The sequence below is a fragment of the Galeopterus variegatus genome, unplaced genomic scaffold (genome assembly GCF_000696425.1).
Source record: "Galeopterus variegatus unplaced genomic scaffold, G_variegatus-3.0.2 Scaffold3417, whole genome shotgun sequence".
Lineage (NCBI taxonomy): Eukaryota > Metazoa > Chordata > Mammalia > Dermoptera > Cynocephalidae > Galeopterus > Galeopterus variegatus.
The window spans coordinates 14,813-38,398 of record NW_007729528.1 but is presented as its reverse complement, the minus strand read 5'-3'; the positions used below and the strand labels follow the sequence as shown (position 1 = coordinate 38,398).

The 23,586-nt window shown below is 50.2% G+C and overlaps 1 protein-coding gene across 1 annotated transcript; it reads left to right on the top strand.

The window, feature by feature from the left end:
* LOC103600681 lies at positions 1-23,055 on the top strand. Its single transcript, XM_008584988.1, has 5 exons — positions 1-554; positions 858-1,066; positions 2,740-2,897; positions 19,081-19,246; positions 22,919-23,055. The coding sequence occupies exons 1-5, from the start codon at positions 1-3 to the stop codon at positions 23,053-23,055; spliced, it is 1,224 nt and encodes a 407-aa protein (XP_008583210.1).
* Positions 23,056-23,586: the final 531 nt, after the last annotated feature.

The window sequence follows — 23,586 nt, the reverse complement described above, 5'->3', positions numbered from 1 at the left end:
ATGCTGGAGCTGGCTCTAGCTCTGGAGCTGGGGCAGGACGCCGTGCTGGAGCTGACTCTAGCTCTGGAGCTGGTGCAGGACCCCGTGCTGGAGGTGGCTCTAGCTCTGGAGCTGGGGCAGGACCCCATGCTGGAGCTGGCTCTAGCTCTGGAGCTGGGGCAGGACGCCGTGCTGGAGCTGACTCTAGCTCTGGAGCTGGTGCAGGACCCCGTGCTGGAGGTGGCTCTAGCTCTGGAGCTGGGGCAGGACCCCATGCTGGAGCTGGCTCTAGCTCTGGAGCTGGGGCAGGACGCCGTGCTGGAGCTGACTCTAGCTCTGGAGCTGGTGCAGGACCCCGTGCTGGAGGTGGCTCTAGCTCTGGAGCTGGGGCAGGACCCCATGCTGGAGCTGGCTCTAGCTCTGGAGCTGGGGCAGGACGCCGTGCTGGAGCTGACTCTAGCTCTGGAGCTGGTGCAGGACCCCGTGCTGGAGGTGACTCTAGCTCTGGAGCTGGTGCAAGACCCCGTGCTGGAGGTGGCTCTAGCTTTGCAGCCTCCCTGCCTCCACAGGCTGTGGTGAGATGCGGTCCCACCTGTTAGGCTGTGAGCATCGAGGGCAGATGGTGTCTGGGGTTTACTAAACCTCTGTATTCCAGGTGCCTGCCCACAACAGGGAGCAGCACCCGGGTGCTGGATGCATGAATGAATGAATGAATGAATGAATGTGTACATGAATGAATGAACTCACCCAAGGCTACTTTGTATCTCAGGCTTCTAATCTGTAAAATAGGAGCACCCACCTGGTAGGGCTGTTGGGGGGTTCACACTGATTCATTCATCTATTTATTCATTAAACACCAAGTACCTCCTGTGTGCCAGGTGCTGTGTAGAGGCTTGGGAAGACCGCAGTGAACAAGCACAGTCCCCGCTGTTCTGGAGCTGGCCTGAGCAGGGGTTAAATGAGGGAACACAGGTCTCAGGCATGTGGTCTGAGGTCATTGCAGAACTGCGCTTGGATGGGCAGGTCATGTACAAGTTCTTGTCCAGCAGCTCAGGACCAGCCCGGGTGGGGCCTGTGGTGGAAAGATGTGGGGTCCTTGGTCTCAACCCTTGTGCTACCTGAGATCCTGATGTGGCCATTCCCCTCACTGGTCCTCAGTTTTCCCATCTGTAAAATGGGCATGCGAGTAAATCCATACCTTGGTTCCTCCATGAAGTTGGCCTAGGTCCTGTGAGGCAGACAAAGGACTCTCTGTGCTCTGTCTTCCCACCGGTAACACCAGAAGGCTGGGGGTTGAGTTTACCGGGGGAATTGTGCTATGTCCCTCCCAGAGGCTATGATGACACAAGTATTAACTGGTCATATGACTTCTCAAGGTGCTCACAGCCTCAGCCTGACCTGAGGCACAGACCAGCGAGGTCAGCCCTGTCAGCTGTCAGGACCAACGAGAGAGCTTTCCAGATCGCTACATAAAGGGCGTCCTCCCCTCTTTCTTGCTTATTTTCTTCCCCATTTATGTATTGGCAAATGAGCTAAAGTACATAAAAGATGTAAAAGGTACAAACCACTCCTTGGTGCATAGAATCATTGGTAAATTAACACCACAGCCGTAGGTCCCAACGGCCATGCAGTCAGGGTGTTAATGTTTTCTGGCAGGCTTTTGTTTTCAATCCATCGATTCTTTTCTAAATAAATGGAGTCTCTCTCGTACCATAACAATCTAACATCCTTTGATGCCACCCCTCAAAGACAGTCACAGCCCCCACTTTTAAATGCAGCAAAAGTCCAAATGTCCCACTCCCTGTTCTGAGATTGTGGAGTCTGGGGTTTCCTTCCCTTTTTACTACCCCTGTCTGTACTTTTCAGCTTCCTGCATTGACTGTGTCTTGCATTACTTTCAAAATAAAGATAACTTTATCCTTCTTTTAAATTATAAAAGTATCATGTGCATATTGAAATAATTTTTTTCAGAAGGTACAGAAAGGAATACCAAAGAAAATGTACAGTTATCCCACTACCCAGACATATTGCTTTTAGAATGAGAATTTATTTTTAGGATTTAGAAAATAAACTGTTTTCTTCTTACTAAGGAAACCAAACCAAACCAAAATATCCTTCATTACTTATTAAACACTTGAAGCTTGGCAACTCCACCCCATTGCATTTTAGCGATAGGTTCTGGGTATGTGGTGGTCTTGCCAACTTAAGAATCTGATCCTTTTTGAGGGAGACAACATGTCACAGCTTCTTTGTTCTTGCACACGTAAGTTCAGGTCAGGGGTCCCCACCCTCGGGTGTCAGGAAATATCTGAGGGTTAAAGGGCATTTACTCTGCCTTGTCCTCCTGATCTCCTTCCAACTTCCCCCTGAGTGTTTGTGTGACTCGTATTATGGGAAACTGCCTGACAGAAAAATCTCATCTCATTTTCAGAGTGTTGGACTTTAGCAAAGTCCATCCTCACCTTTGAGCTGAAGGATGTCCTCCAATTTGTCCCTGTCTTCCTCACATTGTAGTACTTTCCCTAGGCCCTGGGGTCTAGGTCCATTTGGACCCACATGAGGTAAAGCAGGGTTTTCACCTCCCTTGTTCTAAGGCCTATACCTCTATTAATATGACCCACAATCCTTCATCCATTGATAAAAATTCCTCTTCTCAGGTTAGCAGCAGTGAAGATTCCTTAAGTCTGGGAGACTGGACTGGCCCCCATTGTGTGCTGTCTCTCCCCTCCTCACCCTCTCCCCTCATGTCCTGTCTTCCAGATGATGACCCCGACTGTGCAGTGTATAATCGTGACAGCAACTACCGCAGTGAGACAAGCAGTAGCATCCCGCCCCCCTATTCCACCACATCGCAGCCCAACGCCTCAGTCCATCAGTATTCCGTCCGTCCACCACCCCTGGGTTCCGGGAATCCTACAGTGATTCCATGCACAGTTATGAGGAGTTCTCTGAGCCACGAGCCCTCAGGTAGCTGCTGTGGAGTGTGTGTGGGTGGGGGTGGATGTCCTGCTCTGTCTCCTGGAGTGGAAAGAGGGGTGGGAGTCTAGAGGGAGCTGGAGGTGAAGGTAAGTAGATTAAGGACAGCAGAATCCACCCTTTCTTGTGGGCACTAGAGCCCTTCCTTTACCCAAAAGCTTGCAAGAAAATTCTATGAGCTTCATGAAAGGGGATCTGCTTTGGCTGAAGAAAGAGGGAAGTCTGGGCCCCTGAGATATTCCCCTGAGATACGGGGGCTCCTTGGCACTGTCTTTAAAACCCGCTGGTCCTGTGTACTCTCTAATTGGGTGGGGGAGGGGATGGGTGGAGGAAGAGATGAGGATTAATTGGGGGGAGGGATGAGGCACAGTGATGTTGGAAAGACTCCCAGTGAGCAGCTGGCTGGTGATCCTGGGGTGGCCCTGTCCGGCCCTCCTGGGTGCCCTGTGACCCCATGTTCCCACCTGCAGACACAGGCATAGTGACTTGGAAGCTGCCCCAGATTAGTCCAGCCACCATCACTACTCCCTTGAAATAAGGCTGTCCCTAGACCTGTCTGATAGGTGGCCCCCTGACCCATGTGGGTCATACCATTGCACAGTGCTGTGAGCCTGGGAGGCTGAAGCCCACAACGGTCACCCATCCTTGCTGACCTGATCACCCCAGCCCTGGTTTCTAAACAGAACAATGACAAACATGGTATTAAGCAGGTTAAATTTGTAAAGCCCTTAGGGTGGTGCCTGAAAGTGCCATGTTGCAACTGTTCAGTAAACAGATAGTACAAATAATAGTATTTGGAGCAATGTGCCCAGTGCTGATCCAGCACCTTCCCTGCATTATCGCATTTCATTCTCTGGGTCAGGAATATTATTGGTCCTGTTTGACAGGTGGAGAATCAAGGCACAGAGAGGTTAGGGAACTTGTCTGAGGTCACACAGCTGGTGAGTCATCACACGAACTAGCTTTTATGGTGACTGAGAGCCAAGCAGTGTCCTGGTATGATTTCTGGTCATGAGTCTTCTTCCAAAGTATTTGCCCCTTTAAAAGTACATTTCCTTTATCACAAAATGAACAGGAAGGAAATTTTCAGTACTCTCTACTCCCTTGGTGTCGAAACTATACTTTTGTTCATATGACACACACACAAAAATCTCTTTAAGATGTCAGTCTCAGTTCACACACACACAAGGGCCTCCCATCATTGCAAGACCCTGATATGTGGGACTTGAAAGTAAGCCCTATATCTTATGTCCAGCAGCAAGGTACTCACCTTAGGTGTAAAATGTAAGGGTTGCCAAAACACTCAGTCATTGAAATAAATAATATTTTAGTGCAATATTTTAAAAGATCCAAATGAATGAAAAAAAATCATGAAGAAAAAAAAATCACCAAAATGTACTCTTATAAGTGTTTATTGTAAATAAATTATATTTTAATAATTTAAAAAATCCACAATGAACAAAATATCAAAATTTTAGGTAAAAATCGGTTCTGACCCTGCACTTGCAGAATTCAGACTTACCCATCTCCCCCTAATCACAGTCCTGCTATTTCTACTCTGTAAGAAGAAATAATAACAACAGTTAATTAAGCACTTACTATATTCCAGGAATTCTAATGAGTCCCAACAAATGTACTTATTCCTTACACAAACCTATAACATGGGTCTTCACTTCCTCATCTCCCCATGGCATTGTAGATGAGGAAACTGAGGAACACAGAGAACAGGATGATACCCTTGACCAGAGAGGTTAAGTGACTTTCCAAGTTCACACAGCTAGCAAGTGGCTGAGCCAGAATTTGAATCCTATCAAGCAGTCTTCAGAGTTCACATCTACAGCCACTGACCCAAAAAAGGCATCTGGCAATCCACAAAGTTAGTCTCCCAAGGTCCTATAGGTGGACAAAGGTGATGTTCTCCCTGCATCCTGCAACAGGGACATCAGCCAAGGGGACTGCCCTGTTCTCTATGCTCCCAGCAGCATCTCCAGTAGTGGGTCCCTCAGAACCATGTGATGTTACTCCAGGTCCAAAACCTCAGGGGCAACGCCTAGTTATTAAACAAAGCCGCTCAGGCTCCTGAACTTCAGACCTTCTCTGAGCCTTGATGAGAAGGTTATAAAAACAAGTATTTGCATCATGGCTGAGATTTGCAAAAACCCTCTGGAATCATTTTATTTCTAGTGCAGTGAGAAAATAAATTATAAATGGTTCATCTTTTTATCATTGAGGTAAGCTGAGCTTTCAGAGTTGTGATATCCAACATGGTAGCTGCCTGTGGCTTTTTAAATTTAAATTTAAATTTTTTAAAACAAAATAAATAAAATTCCAGTCTCTATGTCCTTCTAGACACCATTCAAGTGTGCAAGAGCCATGTATGGCTAGTGGCTTTCATGTTGGAACAGTGCAGATACAAAACCTATTCATCTTTGTAGAAAGTTCTACCATTCAGCACTGTAGAGGGTTTAGGGTAAAACATAACTTGGAGAAAACCTTCCATCACAAGCTTCCAATGTAGACTTTAGCATCAAGGCATTTTGAATTATTTTTGCAAGTTATTGAACAATTTTATTTGGAATTTTTCTATATTTTGTATATACCATACAAAACATGTATACTTTGTAGATGGAAATTTTAGAAAGAACTTTTAAAAAACTTGAGCATCTACTCTAGCCTCTTTGTTTTTCAGGTCCAAAGAAATGAAGTGACATACTCAAGGTAAAACACTTGGTGGCAGAAGTGGGAGCAGAATCAACTTAATTGGATTCACTCTAGTGTTCTTCTCACAGATCCTGTGTGCTTGAGCCATCCTGTGCTCTTTTTTTTTGACTGGTAAGGAGAACGTAACCCTTGACTTGGTGTCGTCCACACCACACTCAGCCAGTGAGCACACCAGCCATCCCTATATAGGATCCGAACCCATGGCCTTGGTGCTACCAGTGCTGCACTCTCCCAAGTGAGCCACAGGGCCAGCCCCATCTTGTGCTCTTAAGCGGAAAACAGAACTAGATCTGTTTTCATTTGTATTTGTGACTTCCTTATTCAAACTCTTTTCAGAGGCACTTCTGTCTTCCTGACAGCTTCCCCTACCATTTCTGCAACCAATACAATCTTTAAAGCATCATTCATTTTCACACTAACACTGACTCAGACTTAAGTAATAATTGGAACAGTTTCAATTCACTGGAAACAGATGAAAGGAAAGTAAGATGTTAAATATTAATAAAAAATTAACTATTTGAGAAGAAGGATGTCTTCTCTCGGAGAAAAAGACCAAGACAGTGGTAGACCATAGCATCATCTGCAGAAGTGCTGGGAAGTGTGTTTGTGTGGGAACATTCTACTTAGAGAGGAAACTGATTCTCTGAGACTTTTCTTCCATGGGGGGCTGCACAGTGCTCCCCACCATCTCTGTGGATGTTCGCAAGGCTGGGAAGCACAGGGTGGTTGGTACTTATCTTACAGATGGAGAAACTGAGGCTCACAGGGTGGAAGCACATTGCCTGACTCTCAGAGTTAGGTGTACACCAAGCTGGTTTCCAATTGGGCTCCAGCCAGTGTGGTGGGCACAGCCTTGGCTCCCCATCTTGTGTGTGTGGCCACTTACCATCCTTTTCTGGCTCAGTTTTGTCTGTCTGTCCCTGGTGGAGTCTGTCTATTGTGAGAATTCCTGGAGGGGAATGGGGGAGTAGGAGGGAGGGGGTCCCCCACCCACCCTCAGGCCACAGACAAGCCACACATGAGTGAAGGAAGTTTTCCAGAAGGGGAAAAGGACGCAGAGGAAAAACCACCTGAGTTCCCCTGAGAGTGACTCAAGCCACCCTCCCAGCCACATAGGCCATGCTGCCTGGTGCTGGTCGATGCTGGGCTCTGAGAGAAGCGGGGAGACAGGGCTGGATGCAGACATCCCCATCTTACAGGTCAGGGCTTGGCTGGAGGGCATGACAGGGCTGGACATCCTAGTGGTGGACAAGGGCAGGGAGGGCTTCCTGGATGAGAGTTCATGGGACCCAACTCTTGAAGGATAAACAAGGCATCCGAGGAGGGGAAGAGAATTCCAGGCACAGGACGCAGTTTGGCTAAAGGCTAGAGTGGTGGATGGGGCCATATCATACAGAAGGCACTTGGGTGGCTAGCTCAAGGGTGTGGGAGCCAGGAAAAGTCTCTGAGTGGGCTCAGTGCTGTGTTGAGACCCCAAATTGGTCAAAGTCAGGGTGGGGCATCTTGGTGGCCACCAAGTCCAAAGCCAGACCTGGGGCCATTTATGTGGTTCCTGAGGTTGCAGGTGGGCATATTCAGGCCTGTGTTGGGGTCCCAGCTCTGGGCTGCCCCCGTCATCTGGGATCCCAGAATGTGCTGGACCTTAGGAGTATTCACCAGCAGAGGCTGCTCTGAGTCCTTTGCAGCCAAGTGATATCTGTAGCCCTCCCCATCCTGTCTCCTGCGGTCTACAAGGACCAGCACTAAAAAGCAACTAACAGGGCTGGCCCGTGACTCACTCGGGAGAGTGTGGTGCTGATAACACCAAAGCCACGGGTTCGGATCCTATATAGGGATGGCCGGTTAGCTCACTTGGGAGAGCGTGGTGCTGACAACAAGTCAGGGGTTAAGATCCCCTTACCTGTCATCTTCAAAAAAAAAAAAAAAGAGCTGAGCGTGCTATGTGGCATACGCTCAGCAGATGGTTGTTATTGTTTCTATTACTGCTGCTATTATTGTCCCTGCCTGGGAAGATTTCCCACCCTCCTCTTAGCCCAGCTGTTCCCGACCATGTCTCAGCACTTGGCTTAAGTCTCCTCTCTTCCCCAAAGCCTACTCTGACAGCCCTGGTTCTTCTCTGGTTTCCACCATCTGCCATGAGCACTTATGTGATTTGCTCTGTAGTACCATATTTTAAGTTTTAGTGACAAGCCACAGTATTTCATTCTTTTTTTTTTAAACCTGTTTAGACCAGGAGTTAGCAAACTACAGCCCGTGGCTGAATTTGGTCTGTTGCCTTTGTTTGTACAGCCTGTGAGCTAAGCATAGTTTTTACATTTTTAAGTGGTTGAGAAAAATCAAAAGGAAATATTTTGTGACACATGGGAATTGTATGAAATTCAAATATTAGTGCCCACAAAATTGGGTTTTATTGAAAATAAAATGTTTTATTGGAATACAGACACAACCATTCACTACATATTCTGTATGGCTGCTTGTGTGCTACAACAGCAGAGTCAAAAATATTTGCTCCTTGGCCATTTACAGATAAGTTTGCTGGGCCCTAGACTACGAGGTTCTTATGTTGTGGGAGAGAACACACAGAGGAATCCAAGACTGGCGTCAGTGTTGCAGTTTTGCAGCTCTTTATTTGGTGTTACAGCTCTTTGTTCAGCGTTACAGCACCTATTTGCTTGCAAGCAAGGAGAGCACTGGGGAGTGAAGACTCGTAGACCAGTGTCTCCCAGAACAAAGGAAAGAGGCAGTATTTCATAGCCAAAATTCCTGCCCTAACTTCCCACCCAAGTTCCCATTTAGGTCCTCTTATGTAAATGATGGATGCAGTCCTGCTAATTTGTATTGGCTGATAATGGGACACAGTCCATTGGTCAGTTCTGGAGCCTAATTTGCAGACAGACCTCAGGGTGGTGTGAGACACTTGTTGTCTCCTAGTAGCACATGGATACAGGCAGGTGCAGGAAGCAGGCAAGCTAAGTGGCAGGAGCCAGAGTTTCCTATTAAGACAGTCAAGCATTAAATTTCTAAAAATGGTTTTCTTGAGTGGAAAAAAAAAAAAGGAAAGTTTTAACAGTTAGAAAATGCTCAGGGTTCCCTGCAACAGTGCTGGGGTGCAATTTAGATAGCAGGATGGGGGGCCCTGGGGTAGCCAAGGAAGGGAGCTGTGAGGTGGCTCACCCCAAAGGAGGTGGGAGCCTGGTGGTGACACTAGAGTAGAAACCTGGATGGTGAGCCAGCCAGGGTGAAATCTCCAGGCAGAGGACACAGCTTGTGCAAAGGCCCTGGGGCAGGACCAAGCCTGACATGGGGAAACAGCAAGGAGGCCCATGTGGCTAGAGCAGAGTGAGGAGGGGGAGAGAGGCAGGAGGGTAGGGCAGGGAGGGGATGGGGCAGGTCACACAGGGCCTGGTGGGCTGCAAGAGGAATAGGCTTTTACCCCAAGGGAGGTGGGAGCCATGGAGCCCTGTGGGCAGAGGAGGGATGGGACCTGACTCAGGTCTCACAGGCGCCCTCTAGTGGCTGAGGTGGGGAGGACACTGGGAGGCCATGGTGGGAGCCAGGGACCAGGGCAAAGGTGACCATGCTGGTGCAGGTGAGCAATGCCGGGGCTGGGCCAGGTAGAAAAAGAGGAGGTGGCAGAAGCGGTCAGATCACTGAGGGAAGGGGGAGCACACATGAGGGTCCACAAAGATACTTCCAGACCGGCGTGTGGGCTGGACCTGGAGGGCTGGACTGCACGGAGCTTCCTTAGCCAGTCCCACATCCCCCGGGTCAAAGCCGCCTCTTCTCAGACCAAAGATGGGCAGGGGCTCACCTGGGTCCCCCAGGAATGGAGGGCAGAGCCTCAAATCCAACACAGGGTCTTCCCCCAGGGAGTCTACCCAAAACACATGGCATCATGAAGTGGTTCAGTGGGGAGGGAGGGATGGGCCCGGCACCTCCCTGGTGAGGACATGTACAGATTTGAAAGTCTGGAGCAAAAGGAATGCTCCCTGGACACCTGAGGCGGGGTGGCAGGCTGACCAGCCATGGCTGTTGACCACTGGGGATGAGGGGGCGGGGGCCTGAGGCTGCTCTGGCTTGCTGTGGGGCAGGCTGGGCGCTCTCATGCTGCATGGCCTGGGGCTAGGGACGGCTCCTCCTTGAGCCAAATGTCCCTGTTTGGGGAGCTATGGGGTTCCATGTGGCCTCCAGGAGCCTGCAAGCCTGAGTGGAGAAGGGACATACTGCCCTGTCCAGGCTGGAAGGTGGCTTTGTCCTCAGCATGGACTCAGGAAAAACACATTTTAGAGGAAAAGCCAGCCTGTCATCTTACACTGATGGATTTTGGATGTGGCCGGCGCCACTGTGCACACAATAAGCACCAGCACGAAATAGCCGCCGGACTCATCTTTCACTCCAGCACCAAGTCCCCCTCCCCCACTTTCCCTTTACGAGAAGCCTCCTGACTTGGGAACAACTTTCCTGCTTCTGCATCGGCGCAGTTCTGCACCCAGTTACATCAACCTAACGGTCCCTCCCCCTATACATTTCGTGCCCCAAAGCTAATATAAACCCTCGCAAACCCATTGTGGCTGCTGTCTGCCATTTTCAGGGCAGCCCCAGGCTGTCCTCCATTGTGAGTACAGCCTGGCAGAATTCTTTCTTCAATAAAGCTTGAACAGTACCTGGCTTCTCGGCTCGCTTCCTTTCATTAACACACACAGGTACTTCTTCCTATTCACACAAAATGGTCCATTGATCATAACAAAATGAAAATCATCACTGAGCCTAATCAGCAAAGAGTCACAGTCCACATGCTGGTGTTTTTCGTCCTCTTTATTTTCCCAAGGTATGAGGGTTATGTGCGTGTGTCCAAGCCATCTTATTTTGAAACTAGGATGGATGGTAGAATTCATTCAACTACACATTAAAAATATTAGTTTGGTGATGAGGCAGATGCTAAGAACCAAGACAATGAGAGGAAAGCCCTGCAGGCATTTCAGAAGTCTGCGAGGGTGTCCCACCCAGCACAGGTCCTGAGGCCTAGAAGGACTGAGTTGTCCTGAAGGACAGACCTGGGGCGCAGCTGCCCTCAGGATCTAGCTCCCAGCATCCCAGCTGCTCTGGCTGGGGCAGACCTGCATGGGAGGCCCCAAGTGTGGTTGGTGCAGCAGCTCTGGAGAGTAGAAGCCTGAAATCTTGGTGGAGTTCACGTGGTGTTAAATCTGCGAGCCAACAGGATGTGAGAGCAGTGGAGGCGTGGCAGCCTCCACCCAGATTCCAGAGGGTGTATGGAAATACCTGGGGGGCCCAGGCAGAGACCTGCTGCAGGGGCGGAGCCACAGCAGAGGCCATTTACTAGAGCAATGAGGAGCAGAAAAGTGGGGTCGGAGCCCCCACAGAGAGCCACCACCAGGGAAATGTCTAGAAGAGCCAAGGCAGCAGGGCTGCCGCCAGGACCCCGGAACTGCAGGGCCACTGGTAACATGCAACGCAGGCCTGGAAAATCCACAGGCACCAGCACAGCCCACTGGGCTGTGCCTGGGAGAGCTGGGAAGTGTGGCTGCCCAAGGTTTGGGGGCCCAGATGCCCAATTGTGCCCAGGATGCAGGACTTGGAGTCAAAGAAGATTATTTTTGAGGTTTAAGACATAATGTCAGGCCAGCCCATGGCTCACTTGGGGAGAGTGTGGTGCTGATAACACCAAGGCCACGGGTTCGGATCCTATATAGGGATGGGTGGTTGGCTCACTGGCTGAGCGTGGTGCTGACAACACCAAGCTAAGGGTTAAGATCCCCTCACCAGTCATCTTTAAAAAAAAAAAAAAACACATAATGTCTGTCCTGCTGGGTTTCTGACTTGTTTGGGGCTTGTTTCTCCTTTCTTTTGGCCTATTTCTCCCTTTTGGAATGGGAATGTGTACCCAGTGTCTGTTCCACCATTGTATCTTGGCAGTAGATAAATTTGGTTTTAATTTTTACAGGTTCACAGCTGGAAGGAGTTTTGCCTTTGTTCTCAGAGGAGACTTTGGACTTTGGACTTTTAAGTTGGTGCTGGAGCAAGCTAAGACTTTTGGGACTGTTGGGATAGAATGACTGTATTTTGTATGTGAGAGCGACATGTGTTTTGGGGGGCCAGGGGTGGAATGACGGAGTTTGGATGTGTTGTCCCCCGCAAAACTCATGTGGAAATTTGATCTCTGATGTGGCAGTGCTGGAAACTGATTGAGTCATGGGGGTGGATCCCTCACGAATGGATTAATGCTCTCTCTGGGGGTGGGGGTAGTGAGTTCTCGCTCTATTAGTTCCCGTGAGAACTGGTTGTTTAAAAGACCCTGGCACCTCCTCTCTATCTCTGGCTTCCTCTTGCCATGTGGTCTGCCTATACCCACTGGCTGCCTGCCACTTTCCACCATGAATCTTTAGAGGGATTGCAGACCTGCCGACACCTTAATTTTGGACTTCTATCCTCCAGAACTGTAAGAGAATAAATTGTCAATATTTTAAACCACCAAATTTGTGGTAATTTGTTATGAAAGGCTCAGGAAACTAAAACAACGTCACTTTCAATAATTGATAGACTACTTGAACATCACAACAACGGACTAGATCTAACAGACATCTGTAGAACACTCCACTCAACAACAGCAATGTACACATTCTTCCCAAGTACATAAGGTATATTCTCCAGGATGGACCATATGTTAGGCATTAAAAGAAGCCTAAATATAATGAAAAGGACTGGAATCATGCAAACGGTTTTTTTCTGATGAAATCTCGTTTGGGAGCTCTAAGTCCGTGCCCGCAGCCCATTACCCCTATTACGCTGTCCAAAGGTGACAGGGGAGGGAGAGGCGAGGGGGCCCAGATCCTCTGGTGAGAATTGAGAGGGAGAGAGGGGGGAGTGGGGGTGGCCAGCTGCCTGGGTGGGTGATTTCCCAGTGTGGAGCTGGGGACAGGCAGCGGGACTGGGACAGGTGTGTGTGTCTGTGTGTGTGTGTGTGTGTGTGTGCACGCACACAAGTGTGTGTCATGGTGTCCATTGTGGGCTGGAAGAGGGGGAATGTAGGCACGTAGGTTTGCATTAGTGAGCTGGCACTTGTGGTGTGGGAGGCTTCCATGTGCATGAATATGTGTGGGTCTCTTTGCCTCTGGGAGTTATGTGGATGGTTTGTGGCCCAGTTTCGTGTGTGCATGCAGGATGGTTTGTGTGTGTTTATGCAGTTTTTCATGTACGTATCATTTTCTGTGTGCTTGTGTTGGCCTGTCTGTAGAACTGTGTGCATTCCTGCATGAGCGTCTGTGTGTCTGTATGTATTTTGTGGGCATCCCATGTCTTTGCCTATATGACTATACATATGTAATCATATTATGTGTGTGTAGCAATTATAATGATCATTTGAGAGCTGTGGTTCTCAAACTTGGCTGCTGTTTGGAATTACCTGGGGAGCTTTAAAAAATCCTGACCCCCCAGACCCCCAAGTGATTTCAATGGACATCTAAACTGGAGCACCTGTGAACGAGCAGACAAATCCAGTGGAGCAGCCCTGTTCCTCTTCCCCAGCCCTCAGCCTGCCCTGATGGGGTCTGCCTGGATATGGAAATGGACTCCAGATCCCAGACCCTTGTGCAACCAGGGCAGGTTGTGAGCTGGGCTGCCCCAGATCATCCCCCAGCCTGGGGACAATTCTTGTCCACAGAGACATGTTTCATTCCATTCAAACAAACATTTCATTCCATTCCCAGCAGGCTGCACCCAGGCAATGGGAACAGGCTGCTTCCCAAATATCCCTTTATCCACCTTTAGTGGAAGTCAAGGGATGAATTAGCAAGATGGCGAACCAAGGCAGGAGTTGCCTCTGAGGCTTGGAGATAAAATGCACTGTGTGCCAAATCAGAGGGACCTTCTGAAGCCACACCTGAGACCAAGGACAGGAGGGAGTGGTGGGAAGCCCCAGGTGGGCTACACCATTATTAGTTTGCCGTGAGGCTCCTGTAAGCCACTCCCCCTCTTTGAGCCTCAGTTTCCCCATCTACGAAAATGCAGGAATCTGCGAATTTCCTCCCAGGTTTCATGAGTGTATTTAGGTGTGTTTACATGTCAGTGTGTGTGTGTGAGTGTGTTTGATGAGTTTAAGAAAAGCAGGTGTGCAAATGTAAAGGGTCACCAGGACAGTTAACTGGGGTTTTGATGAAAAGATAGATACTTGGTGATCAGGACAAGAGGTTTGGCATCACAACGCTGTCCTCGACTTAGATGTGTGTCCTGTGGAATGTGGTGTGGGCTCCTCTGTGCATGTGTGTGTTGTGAAGGTGTGTGGATTCTAGGCCTCACTAGGTTTATGCTGGCAGACTTCACAGATTTGCTGTCAGGACCCCAGGTCCTTTGATGTCCCCTTCTGTCTACAGATGAGCACATTCAGATGGGGGTGGGGTTGTGGGGGTGACTTGTCAAAGTGACACACACCTGGCTCCCTTGGCAGCATGCAGGCCCCAACTTCTGCATGGGGGCAGAACTATTGCAAGGTGGTGGAGCAGTTCTTCATTCAGAAAGCACCCCCGGTGCCACCCCCATGGGGAAAAGGAGACTCTGCCCTCAAGTAATCCATGCGGTCTCAGGCAGGGTCCCTGAGCCCCCTCCTCCACCACTCCTTCCCTCTAATCCAGGCAGAGGAGGTGCAGGGAGGGGATGAGGAGGGAAGGAAGAGAGAGCTGGCATTTACTGGGAAAAATGACATGCCAGGCAGTGTCTTAAGCATTCTATGTGCATTTACTTATTCAATCCTTGCAATAACCCTATAGGTAGCTATAATTATTAGCATTCCCACTATGCAGATGAGAAAACAGAGGCACAGGAGGTGAAAGAAATTGTCAAGGATCACAGTTAGTGGCAGAGCATATTCTGGCCTCCAGGCTCCCCAGCCTGACCTCCAGTCTCTGGCCCCTGCACTGCCCTCTCCCCTCTGCACCCTGCTGGGGCCCCCACTCACCCACCCCACATCCTGCCATGTTGCATTGTGTTGCTTCACCCCCCACGGATTTGTCATCCCACTTCTCCTGGGTGATGGAGACACAAATGATTACTCAAAGCCCATCTCTTCTGAGCAGTGAGAAGAACCAACTTCCCTGGGAACGCTCAAGCAAGAGGGATCCCTTCCTTGGGAAATTAACCCCGAATCACAGTCCTCTTCCTGTATTTATTTTCCAGACCAGGAAGTTACAGGAAGAGAACATAGGTGGGGTTATAGTTTAACAATATAGGCTAGTAACTTTCAGTGAAACAAGCCAGATGACATTCCAGTAGACAATTAAGCAGTCCTATCAACACAAGCTTGATCTTAGCAAACATTCCTTCTCCCTCTAGCAGTTTTCCAGCAACTTAGATATCAATCAGTAACTCATCTGTCTTTCAGCCAGCAACCTTGCTGTGCCACAATTCTTATTTTGCAAAAGAGACTCGATAGCCTGGGGAAAATTTCCTGTCCTTGCAAGGTCAATATTTGAAACTGCAAGACTCTGGAAAACCAGGCCCTGCGAAGTACATATGCTTTATAATATATTCCACACTGCCACAAAGCCCCGATGATGGCAATTGCCCCTTCTAATTGCAGCTGGGCTCCCAAAGCCACATTCGGTTATCACAGAGGGTGCAGATCTCGCAGCTCAGCCTTCTTAGGTCCCAGGCCCTTGGGGCCAGCTCAGGAATGGAGGGAATTAATTACCTCTTCCCCATCCCCTTCTTTTAAAGTAGGGGAGCACACCTGCACATTCCAGGGGAGGGGGAAGTGAGCAAAGGTTATGGAAGGGGGACCCCACCCCCCAAAACCAGCAAGCCTCTCCCCAGTGGGCTGAAGGGAGGGTGAGGCTGGCCCCTTATTGATTCAGTCTGGTCGAGGCTGAGACTGCTTTGGAACAGAGGGAGAGGAAGGAGCTGGGGCCTGAGTGGGGGCCATGGCAGGTGAGGGGGTTGAGTAGAAAAGAGAGGAAGGGATGGCTGTCAGTCAGCCTGATGGACAGCCCTGAGATTTGCCTTCAGATAAAACCTTACAGATGCGGAGGTCGATATTGATTTTGAGTTAGTAACAGTAACCTACCAAGAAGTAATATATTAGTGAAAGCAAGGTCACCAGGGAAAGAAGTAAAACCCACCCAGGGAGAGGCCTTAGCATTCTTGAGGGGGGTGGATTACTGCATCAGACTGGGACTTCCTCAAGTTCAGAAGTTTGCAGGCCCCAGACCTCAGCCAGTCCCTCCCCATGGGCAAAGGCTTCCTGCTTCTGCAGGAAAATAGGGAATCCTGGAGGTTCATGGCCAGCCAGAGGCCCAGCAAGGGCCACTCAGGCCTGTAGGGCTCCCCACAGTGGGGTTGCCAGGGCCTCTCCACCCATGCTTTTCAACATAGCCTGTTGTGGGTAAAGAACACAGCTGAGGTCTGAGAGACCTGTGTACAAACCCCAGCTCTGCTCCCCAGTGACCTCAGGGGAGCCTTCTCACTTCCCTATGTGTCAGTTTCCCCCTCTGCAGAATGAGGAGTCAGTGAAGTGACCTGAGTACCAGTCAGGGCCCATGGTCTCCTCTCAGCAAGTGTCCCCCTCCCAGCTCTCTGGGTCCTGTCCCATTTGCTCAGGAGCTGCCCTGCCTGGAGACAGGGGGTTGGATGAAAGAGAAGCCCTTTGATCTGCAGGCCTGCAGGGACTCTGGGAAACAGTGAGCCAGTGCCACAGTCCCCCAGTCACACCTACCCCAGGTGTGGATTTGATTTGATGTTCCAGGGCAAATCCCATTACAGGAAAAGCTCCCTGGGCCCGAGCTGTTTCTGAGCTGTCTGTGAATGGCCCAGGATCCAAGGCCTCCTGAGCCCCTGGGCACCACACAGGCCCCATCTCTAAAGGACGGCACAAGGCCTTGCAGCTCCCGGGGTTTTCACTCTCAACATTGACCTTCTTGCTGTTTCTTGAATATGCTGGGCGTGTCTCCCGACTCAGCCTCCTCAGTCCAGGCACCTCAGGGCCTTTGCACTTGCTGATTTTCTGGCCTGGGAAGCTCGTCTGCCACATCTTTTCATGGCTGTTCATTTTGGTCTTGCTGGATCTCGCCTCTTTTGGGAGGTCCTGCCTGACCCCCCCAACATACCCTCTTATTTTTCCACCACAAGTATCATTTATCAGCATCAGAAATTATACTGTTTATTCATTCACCTTTTTGTTTTCAGCTTTCTTCATTAGACTGACAGCTCCAGAAGGCCATGGAACTGGTATTGTTCAGTGCTTTATCCCCAGGGGAAGGTGCTGGGAGCACAGAGGGGAGCTCTGCCCACAGCATCGCAGAGGAGCCAGGCCCCCCAGGGTGTGGGCCCCACCACACTCACCCCCACCAGCTGCCCACGAAACAACGACTAAGGGTCCCTGAAGTGGGAACCTCTAAAGGGGTCAGATGCCGAAATCACATCCTTGGGAGTCAATCTTGACATTTCACAGGTGAGCCCAGGTCGGGGGGACGGGGCCCTGGACTGCTCCTTCGCAGACCTGCCGTGAGGCCTGGGGAGGCCATGGCCCTTTGCAGGCCTCAGTGTTTGCATCTGAGAAGTGAGCATCCCAGCTCTGCCCTGCACATCTCTGCAGGGCTTTGGATTGGGGGAGTCACGTGAGTTAACTACTCAGAGAAGGGGCAGGGAAGGAGGGGGCAGCTGAGGACTGCAGGAGCTGGGGCTGCTATTTCTCGGGCACTTACCTGCATGCCAGGCTCGGTGCAAAGAGCATTCCATGAGCTCATCTCACCTGCCCAGCCACCTTCTGAGTCAGGCACCATCACATCACTTTCCCCAGCACTGGGGGCAGCCACAGAAGTTAAGGGACACCCTCCGAGGTCACACAGCTAGTAAGTGGAGGAGCTCGGTGTCTGTTTCTGGCCCAAGGAATCCACATCCATGCTCTTGACTGAGGCCATACCTCAGTGCCTAGGGCAGGGACAAGTCCAAAGCGGGAAGGTGAAAATCTGCAGGTGTCTAGTCGGTAAGAAGTTCATCGCAAGGTGCCCGCAGCCTGCGGTCTCCCCAGGGGAAGTCAGAGAGCACAACTCTGCACCTGGCAGGGACAGCCACGCACTTCCTCAGCTCAGTGCTGGGTGGATTCTCAGCAACGCTGACCCCACCTCTTCTCACTCAGGGCCTCCTTCCTCCAGGGAGTGGCATCACCAGGAGGTCACCAGGGTCTTGGGCCCGGCAGGTCTGGCCCGCAAGGACCTCTCATTCTCCAGGGACTCCTGCTGCCAGCACTGCCTTTCCCCACTCTGTCCTGGAGAGCAAGACAGCAGGTGCTGCCTCCCCCAGAAGCTTTCCCGGATCACCGGCTGACTGGGTGGCCTCCTCTGGACCCCCACAGCCCCCTGAGCTGCCTCTAGCAGCTCCACATCATGATGTCTTCACTAGTTGCCTCCCCCACCAGGCCCAGACCCTCTCCCCTCTTCTTCTCCCACCAAGAGCAGGGACCATGGCTCTTTCTCCTCTGAAGTCCCAGGACCCTCAGCCTGAGGCCTGAGGCCAGAGTCACCATCAATGCATGTTTGTCAAATGAGTAAGTTCGACACCCAGTGTCCCAAACCCAGGTTCTTTAAGCTGAGTTTCCAGAGACAAGCCTCACCCGGTCAGTCTGAGTTGTCTGTGCTCATGGTGAGTTCCTATTTGCTGAACCAAGCCAAGCAGGGAAGCGGGAGATGGTCAGACTGCAGGGAGCTGGTAGAATGAGAGAAGGGTGCCTGGGAGGCTATTTGGAAGCACTGGCCATGTACTTTGGTGTTGTAGGTGTAGAGGACTCAAAGTCCAGGGAAGGTGAGAGCAGAGCCAGCCTGGCAGAGGAAAGGGGGTGAAACCAGACAGATCAGAGTCTTGTTCGAACCTTTCTGCTGGAAGATGGGGGCATCCCAGTCTGATGGGGGTGTCACAGTTCCTTGACATAGGAGAGCTCCCTGACTGATGGGAGAGGCATCACTGGATAGTCAGTTCTTTCATTATTCATTCATTCATGCATGCATGCATGCATTCATTCAGCAGAGAGGCCCATGGTGCCCCTCGTAGACAGGCCCTCCCTGGGGATAGAGAGATGAGTAAAGCCCTGCCCTGCCCCTGGAACTCTCAGCAGAAGGAGGCTCCCCGGGTCAGGACTTGAGCAGGAGAAACACTAAAGACCCGTAACCATCTCATGCACAAGGGCAAGCAAACCAGGTAGACTGAGGATCTTGGTACTGTAGAGACCTCAAGGGGGCAACTCAAGCAAAGCCCTGTCCACAGCCAGTGCTGGTGTCTTCAGGTCCGTCCTCTGAGCTGAGCAGTGACAGTCTGTCCCCTGCAGGGGATGAGCATCTTGAGCAACCCCAGTGCGGTGTCCCCAGAGCCACAGGCCGACTTCTCCATCTCCCCGCTGCATGGTAGCTGGACTCGGCCACCTCCATCTCAGCCAGTTGCAGCCAGGAGGCAGACTCCATCAAGCCAGGGGACAGCCTGCCCACTTCCCAGTCCTACTGCCGACCTACCCACAGCACCATCAGCTACAGCGGGGATCCCGCAGCTGGCTACCAGTACAGCCAGTACAGCCAGAGTGAGTGCCTGGTGCCCCAGCACCCCCACTCCTTATCCCTGTGCCCACTGTAAGGGCTTCCTGCTTATTTGTAGAGAGCTGCAAGGTGGTGTCGGGGTGGGGGTGCCGATTTCATAGATGGGGAAATTGAGGTCCAGAAGGAAGGAACAGTTGACCTACGATGATACTGAGCTGGACATCAAAGCTGGGTCATCTCCTGGCCAGGCACCTGCTCCTGCACTTGGGCTCCAATAGGAATATAACATGAGCCACAAATGTCATTTAAAATCCTCTAGCAGCTACATATTAAAACATAGGAAGGAACAAGTGGAATTATTTTTACTAATGTATTTAACCCAATATATCCAAAAGATTATCGTTTCAAGAAATAATCCATATAAAAGTATTACTGAGATATTTTACATTCTCTTTTTCCAAATGGCTCATAAACATGAAAAGGTGCTCAGTTTGGTTGATTATTAAGGAAATGTAAATTAAAGCTACTGCCAGAACGGGGTTGAGGAGACGACCCTGAGCGTTGTTGAGGGTGTGGAGCAGTGGACTCTCCTCGTCTGCTGTTAGGGGCACAGGTTATTATAACCACTTTGGGAAGGTGTTTAGCAGTATCTGTAAAGGAGAACATAGGCTTCCCCATGGCCTAGAAACTTCCCTTCTAGGTACACGTTCAACATGAGTGCCTGTGCCATTTGCTAGAATGCCTATGGTGGGGCTATTCTTGGAGCCCCAAAATGGGAAATATCCAAACGTCTATGGCAAGTAGAACAGAAACACATTGAGGTATATCCACGCAATGGGATTGAACACTACAGGGCACTGGGAATAAATGAAGTACAGTTACACGGAACTGCGTGTCAAGTAGAAGCAGCCAGACATAGAAGGGGTGTAATGCACGACCGCATTTATAGGAAAGGGGTTACCTTTGGGAGTGGGGGCAGTGGGAACTGGCAGGGGCATGAGGGGGATTCTGGGAACTGGTGATGTTTTGTCTCTTGACCTGGGTGCTGGCTATGCAGGTGCATTTACCTAGTGAACATTTTTCCATCTGCATGCTTAACAATTTTTGTGCTCTTTGCTGTATTTGTTATAATTCAACAAAAAGTGTTTTTTAAAAAAACCTGAAATCAAAATTTGGCTACTTACAGCACAGGCTCAGCTCTCCAGCTCCTTGGCACCTCAAAGTGACATCTATCTATCCAAACACTCTTCTCACTAAAATCAGCTGAGGTTTTAGTGAGAATTGGCTTTCTGCGTGGTTAGGGATATGTTTTTCTGAGAACAGCTTTTTTCCTTTGCTGTGATTTGTGAGAGAGAGGGGGAGGGGAGAGCTCTGTGACATGGGGTCAGTGGGAGGTGGTGGACACTTCTGGCCAAGGAGGGAGAAGTGGGGCTCTCATTCCACACATCCCACAATTTGGGAATCACCCGTCTGATGAAATTGTCCGCCCAGTGTTGCTCACCCAGGATAGTGGTCCTGACTAAATGAACAAATGCATAGACAAATTGATGAATGAATGAAACAAAGACTGTGCAGCACCACGGTCCTGCTTACACACCTCCAGTGACAGGGAGCTCATCCCCTCTGCAGGAGGCGTGACCTACCACAGGGGAGCTCCTCCGGCTGTCAAGAGGCCGCCCTCGAATGAGCCCCCATCCTTCACCTCCTGTTTCTCCAACCCTCCTCCAGCATAAACCTCTCCCAGGGGCAGGGGTCCCAGCCACCCACCCCCAACACACACACAGGCCACCTGTCAGAACCAAGGAAGAGGGGAGGCCTGCATGTCCTGCAAGTGGGAGGGGAAGGCAAAGCTGGCTGTGGGAGCAGCAGGAGCCTTGTCCCCTCACTCACTTCTGCCCCCACTCAGCTGACCTCCCCCAGCTGGCTGGCTTTTCCTGGGACTCTGACTTAGCTAGGTCTCTACCATGTCACTGCACAGAGACCCCTCTTCTTGGACACCCATAAGCCTACACCTCCTTGCCACACCTGGATATGGAGGTGTGCTGCAGAGTGTTGGCACCCATTCCCACCCCTGTCTATGAAGGTGCCAGAAGTCCAGGAACCACACTTCCAGACTCCCTTGCCAGCAGGGTGCTACCAATAAAATGTACTCATGTGAAATCTGGAAGGTGGAGAGGAGGTAGAAGTCATCCTCTACAGAAGCAGACATGCATGCTCTAGGGGCTAGCTGGACTCCACATTCACCACGAGTCACTAGCCTGGGGACCATTCATTTTTAAAATTCCTGCATAATATCATCTTGTAATCCACCAAGGTGATCCCTTACCCAGCCTGGAGAGCCATGGGCCGTAACTTTTCATAACAAGCTCTGAAATCTTCAACATATATCATAACCAGGACACCTTGCAACAACACTAGTTTCCCCACCCACTTTTATCCACCCAGGCCTCAGATAGCTTGACATTGAATAGTCCCTTTGGGGGCATGAGGTAAACAATTTACAGCAAGTCACTGTCCTAAAATACACTCTTCACCCATAGGGTGCCTGGAATTCAGTGGCAATGGTAGCATTCTTCAGGGTTAATCACAGCTCTCCTTAAGTGGTTCTCCTTTAAAGTGCAAAGTCTCCTGGGAAAGGCAGCAATTAAGGTAAAGTATCTGGAGCTGATCTTGCTTTTGCCCTGATGAGAGGGGCCAAGAGGCTTTGTAGAGCAGTGGGGGCTCTGATGATGGATCTCACTGCCTCAAAATTGCCCTTAAGTCCATGTGGATCCCTGACTAGGTTTGTGCCTTTAGACGGCCTTCCTCTTAGGATACTGCAGGTGATGAGAATCATTCCAATTTCAAAGGCCTCTAGAGAAAATTTACTAATCTTTTTCGGTGTTTAGCCCTGAATAAGCCCTTTCCTCTGGAGGTCCCCACGGGGACCAACAGCATCTCACTCCCTCTGGAATTTCAGGATCCAGAGCCGGTAGAGCCTGTTGCCCCCCAGGAGTGAGAGGCCCTGACTCCAGTGTGGGAGGTGGCAGTGGCAGTGGCAGTGTTACCTGTGTTCGGACTCCGAGGTGAGAATCCAGTCTTCCTTGCACCACCCTGTCCTGCCTCCTCCACCCTCATCTCCTGCCAGAGAACCTCTGCTTCCTCCTTGCCCTCGGCATCATACCTCAGTAGTTTAGTGAGCATAAAATAAAATGCCTTGTTAAATTATGTTCCTTTGTCTCAGAGGTTGGCTCAGGAGGGGCAGCAGATGGGTAGGAAGAGAGGTTTTGTGGATCAGCCACTTAAATAAGCATCTCAGTGATGTCTGAGGATAGAAGTCCATAGACTATATTTTCAGAAATTGTATTTCCCTCTGGACACCTTGTCTCTGGCAGCCCATTTGAATGGGGGCTACATTTTCTCTAATAGTCTATGGCCTGCAGACCACCTAGATTTTATTCTAGTGAGAACATTCCAAAACAAACTAAAGATCAATCCTCCTACACATTTCTCCAGTCACCTCTGGGGATGACTGCATGCCATCAGCAACATGCATCTCACCTGTTGCCCAGCTATAATGACACCTTCCTGGGACTCTGACTTAGCTAGGTCTCTACCATATCACTGCACAGAGACCCCTCTTCTTGGACACCCATAAGCCTACACCTCCTTGCCACACCTGGATATGGCGATGTGCTGCAGAGTGTAGGCACCGATTCCCACCCCTGTCTATGAAGGTGCCAGAAGTCCAGGAACCACACTTCAACACTCCCTTGCCAGCAGGGTGCTACCAATAAAATGTACTCATGTGAAATCTGGGAGGTGGAGAGGAGGTAGAAGCCATCCTCTACAGAAGCAGACATGCATGCTCTAGGGGCTAGCCAGACTCCACATTCGCCACGAGTCACTAGCCTGGGGACCATGGTCTCTAGGGGCTAGCGGGACTCCACATTTGCCACCTGTCACCAGCCTGGGGACCATGGGGCTGCAATCCCCCACCCCATCACCAATGTTATTTATATATAAATATTTAACTATTTACATTTTAATTTCTTACCACATGGCTAGAATTGATTATGAATATTATGTTTCAGTAAAAAATGTATTTTATACGCAGTGCTGAAAGGTGAGAAAATAAGATTTGCAGGTGGCCTGAGGCAGGACGGGGTCACTCTGTGTTCCCCTCAGGCACCGCGCTTTCCTCTCCCTCCTCAGGCATATCTATGTACACGGAGTCCTCTGTTCGGGCTGATTCAGGGAGCGCCCTAGGATAAGAAAAACAATGTCAAGGCTTTTACCCTTGAAAACAGCAACTAACAAGCTGGCCAGTTAACTCAGCTGCTCAGAGCACAGCCTCACATCACCGAGGTCCTGGGTTCAGATTCCCTTACTGACCAGCCACCAA